Genomic DNA, 17,960 nt, shown 5'->3' on the forward strand with positions numbered 1-17,960 from the left:
CCTGCCCGGCTGCTCTGTCCTCTGCCCTGTGCCAGGGACGACTCCTTGCAGCCCTGCCCGGCTGCTCTGTCCTCTGCCCTGTGCCAGGGACGGCTCCTTGCAGCCCTGCCTGGCTGCTCTGCCCTGTGCCAGGGACGGCTCCTTGCAGCCCTGCCCGGCTGCTCTGTCCTCTGCCCTGTGCCAGGGACGGCTCCTTGCAGCCCTGCCCGGCTGCTCTGTCCTTCAGGGAGATTATTTCTGGCACGCTCTGTCAGGTTTCTTGATTTTCTTGCTGCGGGTAGTTGTGAAACGGCAGCTGCTCTGCAAGTGCCACTGCTGGGCTGGCACTCGTTTGCCTGCTCCTGTGGGGAAGAGGGAGTTTAGGACAGACAAGGAAAAAAGGGGTTGAATCAATGGAAGATCCCTCTGGGTCTGTGGGAGTTGAGTTTTGCTCAGGTTTTCTGCTGGAGGAGCCCATAATCTTCAGGGTTTTTTTGTTTGTTTAAGTCCGTCTGTTGTTTCCTCAGAAGGAGGAAGGGGTCACTTTTTCCACACTGCTGACGTGAGCTGTGAATCACAGTGGTTTTGGGAAAGTGCTGTCACTGGGACCAGTCACCTGTCAGAACATTTGCTGCCCTCACCCCGAGGTGAGGTCCTGAGGTGTTTTACAGTCCTTGTGCCCGATGGTTGGGTGTGAGCACAGCTCAGAATGCACTCCTGGTGCTTCTCAAGGACGGTGGGCAGGAGGAATTGACTCCTCAAAGGTTTGGATTTCCAGGCAGCGCTGGAGCCTGTGGATGGGAGGTGGTTTTATTCCAGGGTGGAAATGTGTCAGCACGTAGCAAAGGTCCAGCACATGGCCTGGAAGCCAAGGGGCTTTAGCAGGGCTCCAGCCACAAGAAAGGCACAGCTCTGGAGGGACATGCAGAGAGCTGAGCAGGTTTTGTGGATGCTGGGGAGCTCTTGGCAGCTGGGGCTGGTCCTGCCCTGCCTGTGCAGGCACGTGGAGCCTGCGTGGGAGTTCCTGCAGCTCCTGCAGCAGCTCAGCAGGGTTTGGATCCCAGCACTGAGGAAACACGAGCTGGGGTGCCCTGGCTCACTGCACCCTCCACAGGGTGCACATCCTTGCAGAACTCCTAGCCTTGACTTTTCCTAGGATTTGCAGCCCCGCTGTGGAGCTCCAGGGCTTTCCAGAGCTGTGGAAGGGGATCACTGCTGCTCAGCGTTGGCTGAACACTGTCACCTGTAAAGAATTTAGGTTTGTGTGACATGAGCTGGCAAATCGAGATGTTGTTTTTTTGCCTGATGGCAATGTTTGGATATCCACGCCGTGCAATTTCCTGCAGAAACTAGATATTGCCTGCACATGTTCCCAAACTATTTGTGTTTTAAAGCCTGGGTGAAGCTGCAGGTGTGCTGGGCTCATCCTTGGATCTGTACCTCGGAGGGGATGGGCACTTTCGGGGTGACTGGTCCGGTCCTCCCCTGCTTGTGGCTTTTGCAGAGACTTTTTTCCACACGTGGCAATTAATTTGTTTGCTGTTGAAAAGGAGTCATTGGAGAGAATAAAGAATGTAGAAAAGTGCCTAAGACTCAGAACACAATCCCCAGCTCCTCGTAAAAAACGCAGGGTTTGTTCCATAAATAGGGACAAAGGGAACCTTTAGCTGCTCCTGCTCTGCTGGCTTTTGATCCCTAAAAAAAAAAAGAGGTGAGCAGCCTTGGGGAGGGCAGGGTGGGCAGGCAGAGAGGAGACAGGGCTGTGGCCGGGGAGCACGGCAGGGCAGGAGATGAAGCAGTGCTGCTGACTTGGATGCAATGCTGGCTCCCTGCGTGGCTCCAGCAGGCGCTGGAGCGTGAGCAATGGGAGCTGCCAGCCCCTTTGGCAGGGCAAAGCCACGCTGGGGATGCCAGGCACGGCTGCGCTGGTTTAGCGGCCCTGTGGCATCGTCCCGTGGGCTGGCGTTGATCAGCCGGGGATTTGGAGCCTTGGGTTAGGAGATGAGGAGCAGCTGGGCTGCACAAATGCAGGATAACTCAGCCACAGCGTTCCCACCAAGTTTGGGCTCCAGCCATCACTCACCCACCTGCAGTTCCTGCACATCATCTCTGTGCCAGCCTGGGCTCAGGGTGTGCTGCTGGTTGGTGTGCAGTGGCTCTGGATGGAGATGAGGGTGATTTGGGGTTGTTGCTGTTAAGGGGGAAAGCAGCAGAAAGGTGTCAGCCTGGCCAGGAGGCACCTTTTGAGTGTTCTGCACCAACCTTGTGAAGGAAAAGGAAAGTGCAGGCAGGTGTCAGATCACTAAAAGTTCTCTGTGTGACCCCTAAAAGTGCCTTTCTGAGCTGAAAATCCCCAGCCTGAGAGCAGGCCAGGCACGTGGCAGTCACTGTGATTTTCTAGAAACTCCAGAGTAGTTTTTTTCACGTGCCTAAAGGCAATTTAGTGCAAGGCCACTGCCTTCCTGAGCTGGATGTCCCAGAATGCTGCGATGGACAGAGGCACAGCAGGTGTCACTGGCCTGTTTGGGACATCAAACCTTCCAACAGCCAGAAACTGGACTGATTGATGGAAAAACAGTGCAGAAAACTCTTCAAGGAATTGTTTGCTGCTGAGGGCAAAGACATTTGTACACTTGATACCCGAGGGTCTAAAGTGAGACTTGTCAGCAATTTCTAAGCAGGGTAGGGAGATCCCTCAGCTTGTACTCTAAGAGCTGTGCTTGATGAGTTGGGTTTTCCACAACGAGGTGTTTGGAGAGATGAGAGCCAGCCAGCCCCTGTGCTTATGTCCAGCTGCTCTGAGGAAAAAGGGAAAGGAGAGCAGGGTGAATTCCACCCATGCTGCCTGAGAGGAGCAGGTCACCTGGGATCTTTTGGGGGTGGAAATCGGGCTGGAAGTGAGACAGTGACGCAGAGGTAAGGTGTTTGACATCGCCAGGGCCGCGTCGGGGAGTTGCTGAGTAACCTGCTGAAATAACCCTTGGAGGTGTTTGAGCAGAACGCGTCGCTGCCTGAGTGCTCTGAGTCCCTGCATGTGAATTTGGGGCCGGCCTTGGCACCCAGCTCTTTGTTTCTAATCCTGATCTGAATGTGCTGAACCTACATTAGCGCAGAATCCCAGACTGGGAGGTGTGTAACTGTGGCAGTGTCCTCCAAACGTGAGCCTCTGCTCCTCATCTCAGCGCTGGCATTGGCGAGCTGCCCTGGAAAGGTGGCACTCCTTTTTTTTTCCTTGTAGTAAGTCCATGTCAAAGAGGAAATATAAATAAACTCCCCAAACAAAAGAAGCAAGGAAAAAATAATTCTTTCAAACATTTGAGCAGGAACAATAGGGTAGGATATGCACTCTCTGGGGAGGGCTAATGGCTGAAACCGATAGGAGCACAGTGCTGCCTTGGTCTGTACCTAACCCAGAGCTTGGCTCAGCGAGGATTATTTATAGCAAATGTTATGGCAGAAGCATGTGTGACCTGCAGGCTCCCAGCGAGGGGAAGAGCTTTCCTGTGCTGTCTCTGGGATACAATAGACAATTATTTAGACACTATCTTTGTCTCAAGATATAAACAATTAAACGCTGGCTACTGATTTCTGCTCTGATGTTCAGGCCACGCTTTCTTGCTTAGGGATTTGTGGAGAAGGCAAGGATTTTTAAGAAATGTCACAGCTGTAAAGTTCCTGAGCATCTCTACCAGACTAATTGGGAATGCAGAGTAATGCCACAAGCGCCACAAAGTTGTTGCTTCCCAAAGTATGGCAACCAGTGGTTCAGTGTTGTTCAGCTGACATTAAGGGGTGTGGATGGGTGTAGACCCCAGAATCTGCCTGTTCTATTGTGTTTTGGCTCATCACTGTGGTATTAAAGTACCTACAGCTGCTACTGGATAGTAATTAAATGTTCTTACGTATAATTAACTACTTTTAACTGACTGCTGAGCTGCTTAAATAATCTGCATGTAATGGCAGATATTTTGGTGTTAGATTGGTGACAGTTGGTGCCAAATAGCTGGAGAGGTTGGGGAAACAGCTGTTGTGCATCCAAAGAACAAAAGGTAGATGACTCCTTCTTCAGGCTCCTTCCTTTTCCTGGGGTCCCTGTCCATCCTGGGTGCCAGTACCAAAAGGATCCTTTTGGATCACTTCAGAAATCACCTCAGGTTTATTTTCCGTAGAGCAGAAGAATTTAGAATTGCAAAAAAGGGGAAATGTGGAGGAGCGTGCGAGGGATGATGCTGCCGTGGCGCGGTGGGCAGAGGGTGAGCCTGCAACTTCAGTTCCTGGGTCAGCAGTGTGAGTCTGGAGGAACATTTAGCACGGGCACGGTGCCAGCGGTGTGTGGGCTTCGTGAGAGGCTTGGTCTGAAAGAACCGATCTGTCACGTGTTCATTGCTTCGTTCCAGTTGTATTCCAGGGATTTTATATCTCTGTGTTTTTAACCTCGGGTTTCTCGTGCTCAGTTTTGCACAAGAGCTGGGTGCTGGCTCTCTCCCTTCCCTGTGTATGTAAAGCTGCTCCTGGCTTGGTGTGAGGTTTTAGGACTGGTGCCTGCTTCAGCTGGCTGGCACCTCCCTGCAGTGCCAGCCCGTCTCCAGCGTGGAGCTGTGGTGTTTGCAGTGAGCTGCTCCCTGCCTGGCAGCGCCAGCACCAGCCCAGTTTGTCTGACAGATGCACTGGAGCAACTCTCTCTCTCTCTCCCCCTCGGCCTCAGGCAAGATGAGTCTCCTGCTCTAATTTCATTGTGTTTAGCCACTGCACAAACTCTAAAGCTTCCTGAAATGGGAAGGAAGTAATGTTTAAATTATACATGAGTGAACTGATTTACTCAGCCTGAAGTTTTGAGTTCCGTCCTTATGAATACAGGGCTGGAGCTCTCATTCTGTGCATCCATCCGTCTGCCCGGTGAAGATTGAATTAGCAGGAGCACAAATGCAGGGCCAGGACTGTAAAAGCTTTGGCTTAAACCAGTGCAAACCGTGTGGGGCAGATGCTGCTGCCGCAGGGAACGTGGTGTGTTTGCCTGGGGTTATCTTGTCTGGTAGTCTGCCCTCAGTGATGGAGGAGACCATCGCTGCGGGGTCCCTTCTGCTGCTGCCAAGCGGTGTAGTCACCGTCCCTGGAAATACTACAAAAATGTGTGGGTGTGACACCTGAGGACGCTCAGGTTTAGTTGTCAGCGTGGTGGTGCTGGGTTGATGGTTGGAGTCGATCTTGGAGGTTTTATCTAACCTTGATGATTGTCTGATTGTAAAACTCAGTGTTTTGATAATGTCTATCCACTCCTGACTGGGAAGGGATTCAGACTGCTCCCCTGTCTGCCTCCTGCTCCTAATGAAGGGCTTTAGCTTCCTGTGGAAGGGATTTTGCAGAGCATGTGAAATGCTGGTTCAATTCTCTGGTCGCTTCCTATGGGCACGGGCCCCGCGCTCCTTGGGGAGCCCAGCGCCGGAAAGTCGTAACTGCGCTCGCTGATGGCCTGGAGATCCCTTTTGCAGATGTTTCACCCAGCTCTCTCCTTCCACCTCTATTGAAATGAGCAATCAAGCTGCAGTGCTGCCATGCCTGGCTGGGGCCCAGTAGCAAACTGTCCTCCTTGACCCAGAGACAGGACGCTGGGTTTTTGTGGGCGCTGCGGTGGTTTGTGGGGTAGCGATCTGCCAGGTGGCCAAGGACTTGATCATCAGGCTGCATCCTCAGGGTGTGCTCCGTGAGCAAACACAGCTCTGCCCTTGGTCCTTGGATGTGGCACCCAGCGAGTCTGAAATGTCTGCGGAGACATAAACAGAAAGGGGGAGAAGTCACGATTCTCTCCCTATTTGTTTGACCTAAATACACTGAAGTAACTGTACCCCCATGAAAGAGATAATTTCCTGATGCTGGAGAGCTTAACATCTGTTTCCTCCCATTTTTTTTCAGTGGTAGAACATGGTAACGGAAGAGCTGGCGGGGTTTTCTTTCCTCTTTTTCTTTTGTATAGCGAGAGGCGCTGCATGCTTGGGCTAAATACGCTCTCCGAGAGCAGACAGGTTTCTCTCAAGGGTTATATGATCATTTGTTCTCTATTTTCTCTCCTTCCTGCCTCCCCCCACCCCTCCTGGAGAGGAGCGGATACAGCGAAGCCCAGGCAGGACTTCCTTAGCTCAGCCATGCCTTCTGGCAGGCCGCGCCGCGTGCCCTCTCCCCGTCACCCCCCTCCCCCGAGAAACAATGGCCAAAGGCTCCTTCTTGTTTGTTATTTTGGATCCTGCAGAGGAAGAGCCGAGTGGAAGATCGCGTCCCCGGGGGCCCTCGGTGCATTCCAGCTCCGGCAGCGCCCGGCGAGGCTTTCGGCGCCTGGGCTGCGCCGGCCCTGCGCCTTTCGCTCCGGCCGCGCGGTGCAGGGGGGGAGCACAGGGCTTGGAAGCAAATGTAGCGCTGCTGAGAGGTGAGGGGAGGGATGGAGAGCCTTGGAGGGGTGTCCGGAGTCGCTGCTCCGCAGTGAGCGCAAATCCTGTCCTTGGAGCGTGCGGCACAGCGCGGGATGTCGCAGTGCCGGGAGGAGTTCTGACGTCGTTTGAACCCCCCAGCTTCTCATTTGCACGTGGAGTGCAGTGAGCCTTAGACCCTCTCCACCTCTGGCTGCAAACCCCTCCAGGACGACCTTGGGTCTCTCCAGGTGCGTTGAGCCCGTGGCTCTGTGGTGGAGAGCATGTTTCTGGCACGTGATCCTGTCTAGTCTGCCCCAAAGGCAACCCCACGGCCAATTTCCTCTTTGTTCCCTTCAAAGGTTTATTGTTTCTCAGGGCCCCAGTCAAAATAGTTCTTTCGGGTCACTTGATAGAGGGGATTTACCATTTGCCTGCAACTTGGAATATGTGTGCTCCAGGATCCCACAACACCAAGGGATTCTGGAATCACAGAATGGTTTGGGTTAGAAGGAACCTTTGAAATCATCTTGTTCCACCCCCTGCCATGGGCAGAGACACCTTCCACTACCCCAGGTTGCTCCAAGCCCGGTCCAACCCAGCACTGGAAACTTCCAGGGATTCAGGGGCAGCTGCAGCTGCTCTGGGCAGCCTCTGCCAGTGCCCTCCTAATGTTTAAGAGCACTAAATATATATTTTTAAAAAGTTACTTCTGCTTGTTGCCCAAAACCTGCAGTGATCTGAAGAAGATTTCAGGGATTTTGTGGTGCCTGCCTGGCAAACAGCCTGAACTGTGCGCTGTTAAATGAGCAGTTTCTTTCCATCACTGGGGTCTCTTGAGAAAACTCAGCCTGGTTCAGACCTTTCCTAATCTATGCTTCCTTTCTAGCAGGTCTTGCTACCCTGCTGCCTTTGGACCTGGTGTCGTGATTTAGCCTGGTTTAACAGCCTGGTTTTGCTTTGCTTGTGGATAACTTGTGTAGGGCAGCCCAGCAGCAGGAGGTTGCCTGTGGAAAGCGTCACTCCCTGAGGGGTGGCTTGTGACAGTCCTGATTGCTTGGGCTTGATTCAGTGTCCTTTAAGTCTAAGAGAACTGTCACCTTCAGTGGGTGTTCCCTGGGTCCATGCTGTTATTTCTGCAGGCTGTCTGCTAAATCACACTGAAAAGGAGCAAAATTGCTCTTACTCCCACCTGTATCATGCAGGAAGAGCCTGTTGCCAAGGGGATGTTGTGCAATCATGAGAGAGATACAGAGCACCTATTTTCTTTCTTAGAGATTGGGATAACACAAAAAATATGGAAAGAATTTGGAGGGGGAATCATGGCTGTAGATGCAGATGTTTGTGTAACACACCTGGTGCCCTTGGCTGGGGATTTTATTAATCTCGGTTTATTCATCCCCCTCAGTGACCTGGAAAGGGAAAATGATTTTTCAGAATGAAGGGCTGCTGCTTTTGTGACGAGGAGAGCAGAGCAAGGCAGGGACCCACCCAGCCCCTGTACACTGATTGCTGGAGTTTTATAAAACCATCTTCCCCTCCAGGTGAGATTCTGTGTGTTTTGGAGAGCAAACACACGAGCCTTTGGTCTCCAAACCTGGCTGAGCCACCCTCCTTGGGCTCAGGTAATCTGAGGGCAGTGGAAGAGGCAGAAGGTAATTGTGTTTTCTATGGTTAAAGCCCAGCTTTAGGTGATGATAGTCCCAGCTCAGCTGCTGGGTGGTAACTTGCCACGACTTGACATCTGCAACTGCAGCTCAAGGAGGGGAAAAATAAACATGTGGTTGACAAGTGGTGTGGTTTTCTGACTAATAGCTGTTCCCAAAGTGTTACTTCAAAACCTCTTTCCCCTGCACCCCAGAAAGGTGAGCAGCGGTTCATCAGACACTCTCAGGGCTGCTCTCTTCCATGCTCAGATTTCATTTTGTCATGATGGGTCTAAATGCCCCCAAGGCCTTGTGGTTCGGTTGGTAAGGTCACCTTTGCCCTGCTTGGCTGATGGGAAGCGCAGGTTTTCCCCCAGGCAGCTGCTGCAGGTGTTGGCACGGCGGCAGATCGGCGGCTCCAGCAGGCGGTGGAGCGTTAGCAGGTTTTGGCTCCTGCTCAGGGAGGACAGGAAAGCTGGCTGGAATTTGCCTCGGTGGTGGGAGGCTTTGCTCTGGGGGAGGCAGTGCCAGTCCTGGGGCTGGAGCTGGCTCGGGGGCTGTGCTGGGACTGTTGGGCACTGAGGAAGCTGCGGTGCTGGGAGTTGGCTCCTGCCAAGGTCACCTTGTGGTTTCAGTGTGTGCAGTCCTGCAGGGGTGGCTGAGGGGAATTCAAACACCAGCAAGGTGGTTTTGAAGATGAGAAGAGGTTCAGGTGAGGCTGTGGTGGAAGGGGAGATGGAGAGGAGGAGCCAGACACTGGGCACAGGATGGGTCTCCTCTGCTTAGAGAGCTCGAGTCTGGTTTCGTGGTGGCAGCTCTAATTTACATCTGCTTTAAAGCTGCTTAAAAAAAAAAAATAATACAACCCCCTCACATTTAATCTTAAAGCCACCCATGTGCCCTGTGATTCTGGTTTCTGTTGCTTCTCCAGGGCGGGCTGTGCAGGATCTGTGCCTTGTTATGGGCTCTCTTTTGCCTGCTACATGAGGAACAGCCTGTCTCCTCTGTGCTAGCATCCCTCCAAAGACTTCACAGGCAAGCCTCTTCCCTTTGAATCTTCTTTCCTCATGCAGGATCCACCCAGCCAAAAACAATAAAACATAAAACTGGAAAGAGAAAACAAACAAAAAAAGAGGACCATTTGTGATTTCTGTCTTTTGCTGCCAGTTGGCTGCACGACTTGAAACGACTGAAGTGCTTTTTTTTTTTTCCCCTCCCCTTCCAAGCCATTCCAATGTGTTAGTCTTTAAGTTGCAACAGGAATGTCTGGGAATAACTCGCATCCCAAAGCGACAGCCTGAGAAATGAGGAGCTGGTCTCCTCCTCAGGCACCAGATGGAGGAACTGTCCTGCTCAACCCTTGATTTTTTGGGAACAAAAGCTTCTGTGGTCTCTGCTGGGACCCATGACAACGCAGCTCCCCCATGAGTTTCTGCTGCAGGGTTTAAATGGAGGCAGGTGGTGCTGAGGCCCCAAAAGTGCCTGGGGAAGGAGGTTCTCTCTTCAAACCTCCATGGTGGTGGGTACAAGAGGCTGAGGAAAGGGATGGCTGAAGCAGAGCAGGACAGCACATGGAGCATCATCGCTGTGCTTGGGCTGGGTAACTCTGGGGTGTCACGGGGGGTACCGCTGTGGAGCTGTGTGGCTGCATGGGCTGGGGAGCAGCGGGGTCTGTGCAGCGCACATTTAGGGTGTGTGATTGCAGGCTGTGTTTGGCTGTATCCAGTGAGGCTGTGTGACTGTGGGGTGTATTTGGCTGTATCCAGTGAGGCTGTGTGACTGTGGGGTGTGTTTGGCTGTATCCGGTGAGGCTGTGTGACTGTGGGGTGTGTTTGGCTGTATCCAGTGAGACTGTGTGACTGTGGGGTGTGTTTGGCTGTATCCCATCAGGATGTGTAGCTGTGGGGTTTATTTGGCAGTGCACGTTTAGGATGTGTGATTATGGGGTGTATTTGGCTATATCCCATCAGGGTGAGTAGCCATGGTGTGTATTTGGCTATATCCCATCAGGATGTGTAGCTGTGGGGTTTATTTGGCAGTGCACGTTTAGGATGTGTAATTATGGGGTGTATTTGGCTGTATCCCATCAGGATGTGTAGCTGTGGGTTTATTTGGCAGTGCACATTTGGGCTGTGTCACCATGGGGTGTATTTGGCTATATCCCATCAGGATGAGTAGCCATGGGGTGTATTTGGCTATATCCCATCAGGGTGTGTAGCCATGGTGTGTATTTGGCTATATCCCATCAGGATGAGTAGCCATGGTGTGTATTTGGCTATATCCCATCAGGATGAGTAGCCATGGGGTGTATTTGGCTATATCCCAACAGGGTGTGTAGCCTTGGTGTGTATTTGGCTGTATCCCCCCAGGATGTGTAGCTGTGGGGTTTATTTGGCAGTGCACATTTAGGATGTGTAATTATGGGGTGTATTTGGCTATATCCCACCAGGATGTGTAGCTTTGGGGTTTATTTGGCAGTGCACGTTTAGGATGTGTGATTATGGGGTGTATTTGGCTATATCCCATCAGGATGAGTAGCCATGGTGTGTATTTGGCTATATCCCATCAGGATGTGTAGCTGTGGGGTTTATTTGGCAGTGCACGTTTAGGATGTGTGATTATGGGGTGTATTTGGCTATATCCCACCAGGATGTGTAGCTGTGGGGTTTATTTGGCAGTGCACGTTTAGGATGTGTGATTATGGGGTGTATTTGGCTATATCCCATCAGGATGTGTAGCTGTGGGGTTTATTTGTCAGTGCACGTTTAGGCTGTGTCACCCTGGGCTGCGTTGGGCGCAGCGGGTGCCACCAGCGGCTCCACCACAGCCCAGAGCGGAGCCAGCACCAGTGCTGGCAGCCCCTCACGTGGTTAATAAAGGGCAAAAATAGCCAGGAGGAGTGATGGGGGGATAGAAGAAGGTGAGAAGCACCTCTGTGAGCCCAGAGGTTGGTGAAGATGGTGAGGATGAGGTGCTGGAACAGGGGGATGATCCCTGGCAGGAGTTGTGGCCTGTGCAGGCCCCATGCAGGAGCAGATTCTCCTGATGGGAATGGGACCTGTGTTGGCTCCACAAGGCAGAAATGGGACAGCTGGAGGCTCCACACAAGAGCAGGGAGATGTTCCTGGTAGGAATTGTAGCCTTTGGAGCTGATCCCTGGCAAGAATTGTAACCAGTGGAGGCCCCACACGGGAGTAGGTTCTCCTGACAGGAACGGTGGCCGGTAAAGGCCTCACTGGAGCCTGGGGCAAGTATGAGAATTAAAGACAACTGCTATGTCCCAACCATACCTCTCCCAGTTCCCACTCCTCCTGCATCCCTTGGTGGGAGGTAGATCCCTCAGAAGGTGGTGAAATTGAGCCATGGTGGGAGGGGGTAAGACATCGTGTTAATTTTATCTTTGATTCTCGTTATACAGATCAGTTGGTGACAGATCAAATTGACAGTGGTTAGAAAGGGGTCACCCTATTCTTAGAGCTGCCCATCAGCTTTTTCATCTTATTTCTCCCCTTGCCTCGGCTGGCAGCACAGTGAGTGGACATCTGGCAGCCCACCACAGCAGCAAACGCTCATTTCTGCTACCCTAAGCACGGCTGGTGCCAAAAGTGCTTGGCACAACCGCTGTGATAGGGCTCATGGAAAGCCAGATGACTTGTCCATAAAAAAGAGGGATGCTGGTTGTTTCTGTTGGCTGTGCTGTCCTTTCGTGGTGTCTCCGCCATCCGTGGGGGTCTCACGGTTATCCCTTGTTGATGGCAAGGTATAAACGAAATTAGTTGACTGAATGCAAGGGTCATGAGATGCCCAGGGCAGTAGCTGCCACATTAATGACCTCAGTTTTGGCAGCAGTAGCAAGTTTAAATGTTTTTAGTAGATACGGGGACTGTTCACAGCACTAGTGCGGCTCTTCTGCTGCTTGGGGGAAGTGGAGACTTTCTCCATTGTCAAACCCATGTCTTGGGGGCTCACTATTTCTTCTTTCTTCCTTCTAAGAGTAGGATTGGAAATTAAGGGAAATTAACCCGACTGAATGCCTGACATGTAGCTCTGCTTTCTAGGCAGCAAACCCAGGACCAGCAGATGCAGCCCCAGGAAGCTGTGATATTGAGATAGAGCAGATGTGTTCCAGTGGAAGGGAAGCTTTAGGAGCTGAGCAGGAGTTTAGCTGTATTCTCACAGCTGGTTCAGGGTGGTTTCCATTGCTGCTCCGGATGGGGGAACCGTATTTTTAATCCTGTCCACTGGAACTCACTTGAGGGGGAGCGTGTTTTTCGTGGCATTGAGTGGTGGCCAAGCAGCTTTCATTGAGCAGACCGGTGCCAGGAGGGATTCCCGTGCTGGTGCCATCGCTGCTGTGTGAAAAACCTGGCTTGGATATTCCCTGAGTTTTCTGATGTAGTATTTTAGAGTTTAGAGTTGCATTGCTTCCAGGAAAAGGCTCATCCTGACTTCTCTTTGAATGGCTGCCTGGAGAGACTGAGCTGTTGGGAGCATGGTGCCAGCTTCTGGCAGATGGGGATGGTAGAGATGACAGCGACATGTGCAGGGACGCTCATTGGAATTTCCTCTCTCATCTCTGCCATGAACTTTGATGCATTTAGAATCTCCACAGCTTGCAAAATGACGATGTGATTCATGGGATTCTGAGCATACTTTGTGGTAACTTTATTAGTTCAGGAAGTTTATTTGTGGTCACTAAATGTTCAGTCGTTTAAATCAGATTTAAGTAGCTTTAAAATTTGTATGGTTTGGAAGCAAAATTTCAGCCTCCCCGGAATCAATGGGGAAAACCACCACAGCCCACTGGGAAAAGGTTTGACTTCTGATGCTTTAAGAAATGCGTCTCCTAAAAGTTTTCTGCTCCTAATTGCATTGCTTTGTTCTTTTCCCTTAAAGTCTTGTGAAGAAAGCAATCTGAAGGCCATGCATCCTTGACTCCTGGAACCAGCCTGTGAGCCAGGGCGATGGAAATTCTAGAGGGCCGCCAGCGTACTGCTTCCATGAGCATTCCCAATGGATATGCCAACAGGATTTTCCAAGGAAACATGGAGGCAGGGAGCACCGATGCCTTGGAGGCCTGTGGTGCTGAGCACTGCGCCTCTGGGGACGCGATCCCCAGCGAGCAGGAGGAAACACACAGGTATAAGAAGACAACCAAGGGCAATCGGATCTGGAACTTTGTCAGACGAAGGAAAGGACTCTCTACGAATAAAGACAGACCCCAGTCCATGATTCTGCTGGGAGTTGCCTCTGAGGTCTCAGAATTAAAAAAGCCATCCTTCATGGACAGGGTACGCTCATCGAAGAAGGGAAGATCCTCTAGGACACCCAAGAACGTGGATTTGAGAGCATCCAGAGCGCAGGATGTGTGTGACCCTGAGGAGGACCTTCACTGCAGCGGGCAGAGAGCTGTCTACAGGGTTAAGAAGCTGGGCGACGGCCGGAGGCCCTCCCGCCACTCGTACGCGGGCTACATCGAGGATTTGGACTCTTCTTTTGAGGACATAGAGCTGAACATCAGCATTCCTGAACTTGACGCCACTGACGGTAAATGTCTCAGGGATATCAGTGGCAGATTACACGGCGAGGATAATGATGGTAACTGCCACAGAGCACCAGCCAGGAAGAGCGAGTCTTTGAGTTTTGAACACGTTAAAAGTCCTGCGGTTACAGAAGGGGACAATCAAAAGAGGTGCGCTGTGCTCCCACAGGAGAGCAGGAGAGGAAGGAGCTCCGATGTCTGGAGCTATCTGAAAGGAATTTCATTAGCTAGCAAAGATAATTCAAAGCTCCCAGATCAAAGGGCTGAAACCAATTTCCAGAACTTAGAAAATACAACTGAGCATTATGCTTCTTACTTTGACTTTGATACGAGATGTGAGGAGAATCTCGGCCAGCGAAAAAAATCAAACGGTGCCGCCAAAGCCACTCACTTTGGGGGTGTTGTGAGGTTCTTAACCAGCGTGGCTGAGGCAGCTCGGCGCCTGCGAGGCTCCTCGAGGGCTTTTTCCCCCGATGAGAAGAGGCCGCAGCGCAGTTTCCGGGGCCGCAGGCAGGATGTGGCCTCCCCCAAAGAGGGCTTGGTTATCGAGAACGAGAGCGCCAAGGCCTTTTGCACGGTGGGAGCCTGTCTGCAGTCCCCGGATTCGGGCACGTGGGAGAACCTGAGCTTTGAGAGTTTAGCGGGGAAGGAGCCCGTGCAGCACTGCAAAACCGCGGACGGGCTGAAAGGCCTCGGCTCCTCTGGCCTGGACAGTGAGAGGCTCAATGAAACCTCACTTTCTCCCTTTGGGCCGGAGCCGTCCGTGTCGCAGCTGGCAGAGCTGGCAGATGGCCCTTTCACTGAGCTGAGCAGCAAAGACCCCTCTGAGGATCTGGCTGAACCTCCACGGGCGACTCTGGCTGAACCGATTCAGGACTTGGGCACGACTCCAGAGGAGACCCAGGTCATGGCCAGGGACCTGCCACCTTCTCATGATCTTCCTGTGACTAGTCTGGATACTGTGGACCTGGGCTGTTCTCCAGCTGCCAGTGGGGACTTTTCTGCCGAGAACGAAGTGCAGACCCACCTCCCACAGGCACCACCGACTAAACTTGATTCTGGGGACATGGCTTGTGCCCCAGTGGTTGCTAAGGACACGGATATGTCTCCAGCAGTTGCTCAGGAGCTTTCAGAGACAGAACTGGATAATCAGGACTTGAGAAATCCTGAGCTGCCTTTGCAAAACTTGCCTGGAGATGAGCTGGAGATTCAAGACACTGGCAGTACCCTGGAGAAGGTTGTGGGCAGGGACCTGCCACCTTCTCTTGATCTTCCTGTCAATAATCTGGATGTTGCAGATCTGGGCTGTTCTCCAGGTGCTGATGGTGCCTTTCCTGCAGTGACTGAGGCTCAGACCCACCTTCCACAGACATCACTGACTAAACTTGATACTGAGGACGTGGCTTGTGCCCCAGTGATTGCTAAAGACTTGCATCCATCTCCAGCTGGGGCTCAGGAAATTTCAAGGACAGAACTGGATAATCAGGACTTGAGAAATCCTGAGCTGCCTTTGCAGGACTTGTCAGGAGGCGAGCTGGGGATTCAGGACTCGGGCAGTACCCCAGAGACATCACAGGTTGTGGGCAGGGATGTGCCACCTTCTCCTGATCTTCCTGTGAATAAGCTGGCTACTGTGGACTTGGACCATTCCCCAGCTGCCAATGGCGACTCCTCTGCAGCACATGAGGCTCTGATGCACCTTCCCCAGGCAGCTCTGACTGAAGAGGTCCAAGACACTGTCAGTGCTCTGGAGAAGGGTCAGGTCATGGGCAGGGACCTGCCACCTTCTCTCGACATTCCCGAGAACATTCTGGATGCTGCGGACATGGGCTGCTCTGCAGTTGCCGACGTGGACTTTTCCGTAGTGACTTTTTTAAAGTGTTCCACAGTGAAGAGGCAGGGTTTGGAGCAGCCTGGTGGCCGCATTAAAAAGCGGGGAACCGCTTCATTTGTGGAACAAAACTCCGTGGAGGTCATGGACAGAGTGGACGAGTTTGACTGCAGCACGGAGCACAGGCCCTTCCAAGTGCACGTCTCGAGGATTGTCTCTTCCGGACGCCTCAAAAACAGAAAGGTAGGAGCAGCTCTGTAAGGTTTGCAATAAGGCCGCGCTGTTGTACATCTCAAAAAGCTGGTTTGCGCTTGAAAGCATTTTTTTCACATCCTTCATTGGGATTTTCACCTTGGGAGGTTGTTCTGTGAGTGGTGGCAGCAGACACAGCTTTTAGATCAGTCTGAGTCTCAGCTCTTAAACCTCCACAGCTGCTTCTCCTATGACCCTTCTGCGTATCAGTGTCTCTTGGAGAGGGTGTAGCAGTTTATGTATTCCTAGACACTACCTTTAGTTTTTTTGCTCTCTGCATTTAGGTTCATTTGAAGTAGAAGCTCCTAAGAAGAGGGGTTTTAGCCAACTGGGAGTTTTTAAGCGTGCTACGGGCCAACAGAATTCAGCAGTTGCACTTTGGCCTCTGCGTTTTCTTACATAAAATAGTTGTAGGAGTGATGGGGTGGATGATGAATGACAAGTGGGCAGTGCTAGTGGCTCCAATCATGGCAGGATGTCCCTGTCTGCTACAAGCAAGTCTTTCAAAGCCCTTAAAATCCTCAAAACATTTAAGTGGACGTTGCATTTTAGACTAGGTTCTGGGTGTTACAAATCTGTCTTGTCCAGTTTATTGCTACGAAACCTCAGCAGTCGTGTGGAGCCAGTGTGAAACCCAGCTTTAGGTTCCTTTTGGGTACCTCCTGGTAAGCTGAGGCTGGAATGAAGACTTTCTCTTTTTTTCAAGGTGTCAGGTAGAAAAATTAGGTTGATTTGTGAAGAAACTTTCTCTTTTCCTTTTGGGTTTGGAGAGACTAGAGATATTCCAGAGGTGGTGACACTGTTGTCTGGTGGAAAAGGGGTCACAGTAACTTCTGAGCCAAGAGGGGAAGTGTTTGAAAATTGGCAGCAGATTAGAAATGCTGGGGGGGAAAAAAATCTGAACTTCTGACTCGCAGCTAAAACAGGCGGCAGTATTGTTAGTTATTCCTGGTTTTGTTTTTCTGCTCCGTTTTGCGTAATGCAAAGAGTTACAGAAGCTCTCTGTAATCCCAGGCAGCCCAGAGGAGTGAGCAGTGGTTGGTCACTTCTTGGGGTTTCTGGAAGAAACATTTTTAGGAGGAACTTGAGAGGGCTGTGGTTTGATATCCCTTCACAGCGACCAAGCTGGAAGTATTCTGGGCAGGGGCAAGATGAGAGAGGCGCAAAAGGATGGAGCGGAGCAGAGGGGAATACCAGCACTCCTGTGCCAGAGCAGCCACATCCCTGCTGCGAGGGCAGGGGCTGCCTGTCTGATCCCAGCGCTCCCAGGGCACAATCCCAGCGCTTTCCCAGCTCAGCTGTGTGAACAGAAGATGCCCTAAGTCCCAGCTCAGCTGTGTGAACAGAAGATGCCCTAAGTCCCAGCTCAGCTGTTGCAGCTGACTTAACACGACCGAGAAACTTAAATATGGTGCTGGAGATAACTGGGCAGGAAACCTCCCCCGAGTTCCCGTGGAGCGTGGCGATAGCGCACGACCTCCGGGCTGCTGCGGCTTGCTCTGGCAGGGGAGCGGGAGCTGCAGCAGGGTGGGAGGGAAAGCACACAGCCCCTCCCGGGTTGTGGACACCCCCTGCACCCCAGGAACTCCTGCTGCAGGTTTGGAAATGCACAGCTATCTAGGGGTGGCACCAAACCCGGAATAAAGGGAGGCTGAAGAAGGGATCTCGTGGACAGGAACAGCCCTGGAGAGTCTGCCAGCAGCAACGAATGACCTGAGATACCCCAGGGATTTGCTCGCCTATCTCCCATCAGGGAGCGGCACTCGGAAACACTTCACCGAAAATAAACATGGAAGAGGAGTAGCTTCGGCCTGAGCGTGACAGTAGCAGCAAACTCCAGGCTCTTATTGTTTTAGGGCTCAATCCATCTCTGCTGGCACCTGTTCCTCAGGACAGTTGGCCCTGCTGCCTCCACTCCAGGCTGCTCTGATTAACTGTAGGGTTTGTATTTCAAGGGAAGTGTTGAACCACAGGCAGGGAAGAGGTGCTGCCAGGATGGGGTGGCTTGGCCAGGCCAGCTGCTCTGAGCAAGTTCCTCAGCAGTTTTACAGTGTGCGAGCAGAGCAGGGCAGAAAGCATTTCCCAAACAACTTAAACATTGCCCCAAAAAAAGCATAAAAGTGCCTGTTCCCACTGAGGCTCCTGTGTGAGAAACTGAGACTGGTGTAGCACAAGGGATGCTGGAGAAGGATTTAGGGCATCTGTGCATTGGTTCTCTCAGTAAATAAATCTGTTTAGTTGCATCTGCAATTAATGCCTGTAGTTTTTGCTTTCCTGGTTTTGCCGCTTAAAATTCTAATGTCTTTGGGCAG

General features: G+C 51.9%; 1 protein-coding gene across 8 annotated transcripts in view; it reads left to right on the forward strand.

The window, feature by feature from the left end:
• The window catches only part of ARHGEF9 (Cdc42 guanine nucleotide exchange factor 9), a 207,089-nt gene that overhangs the window by 11,496 nt on the left and 177,633 nt on the right, over nucleotides 1–17,960 (forward strand). For all 8 annotated transcript variants that reach the window (XM_058423250.1, XM_040084203.2, XM_040084206.2 and 5 more), the window contains one exon: nucleotides 12,920–15,639. In XM_058423250.1, the coding sequence (XP_058279233.1) occupies nucleotides 12,988–15,639 (2,652 nt within the window). In that variant the 5' untranslated portion in view covers nucleotides 12,920–12,987. The remainder of the gene's footprint in view (nucleotides 1–12,919; nucleotides 15,640–17,960) is intronic.

This window comes from Hirundo rustica, chromosome 21 (assembly GCF_015227805.2).
Source record: "Hirundo rustica isolate bHirRus1 chromosome 21, bHirRus1.pri.v3, whole genome shotgun sequence".
Taxonomy (NCBI): domain Eukaryota; kingdom Metazoa; phylum Chordata; class Aves; order Passeriformes; family Hirundinidae; genus Hirundo; species Hirundo rustica.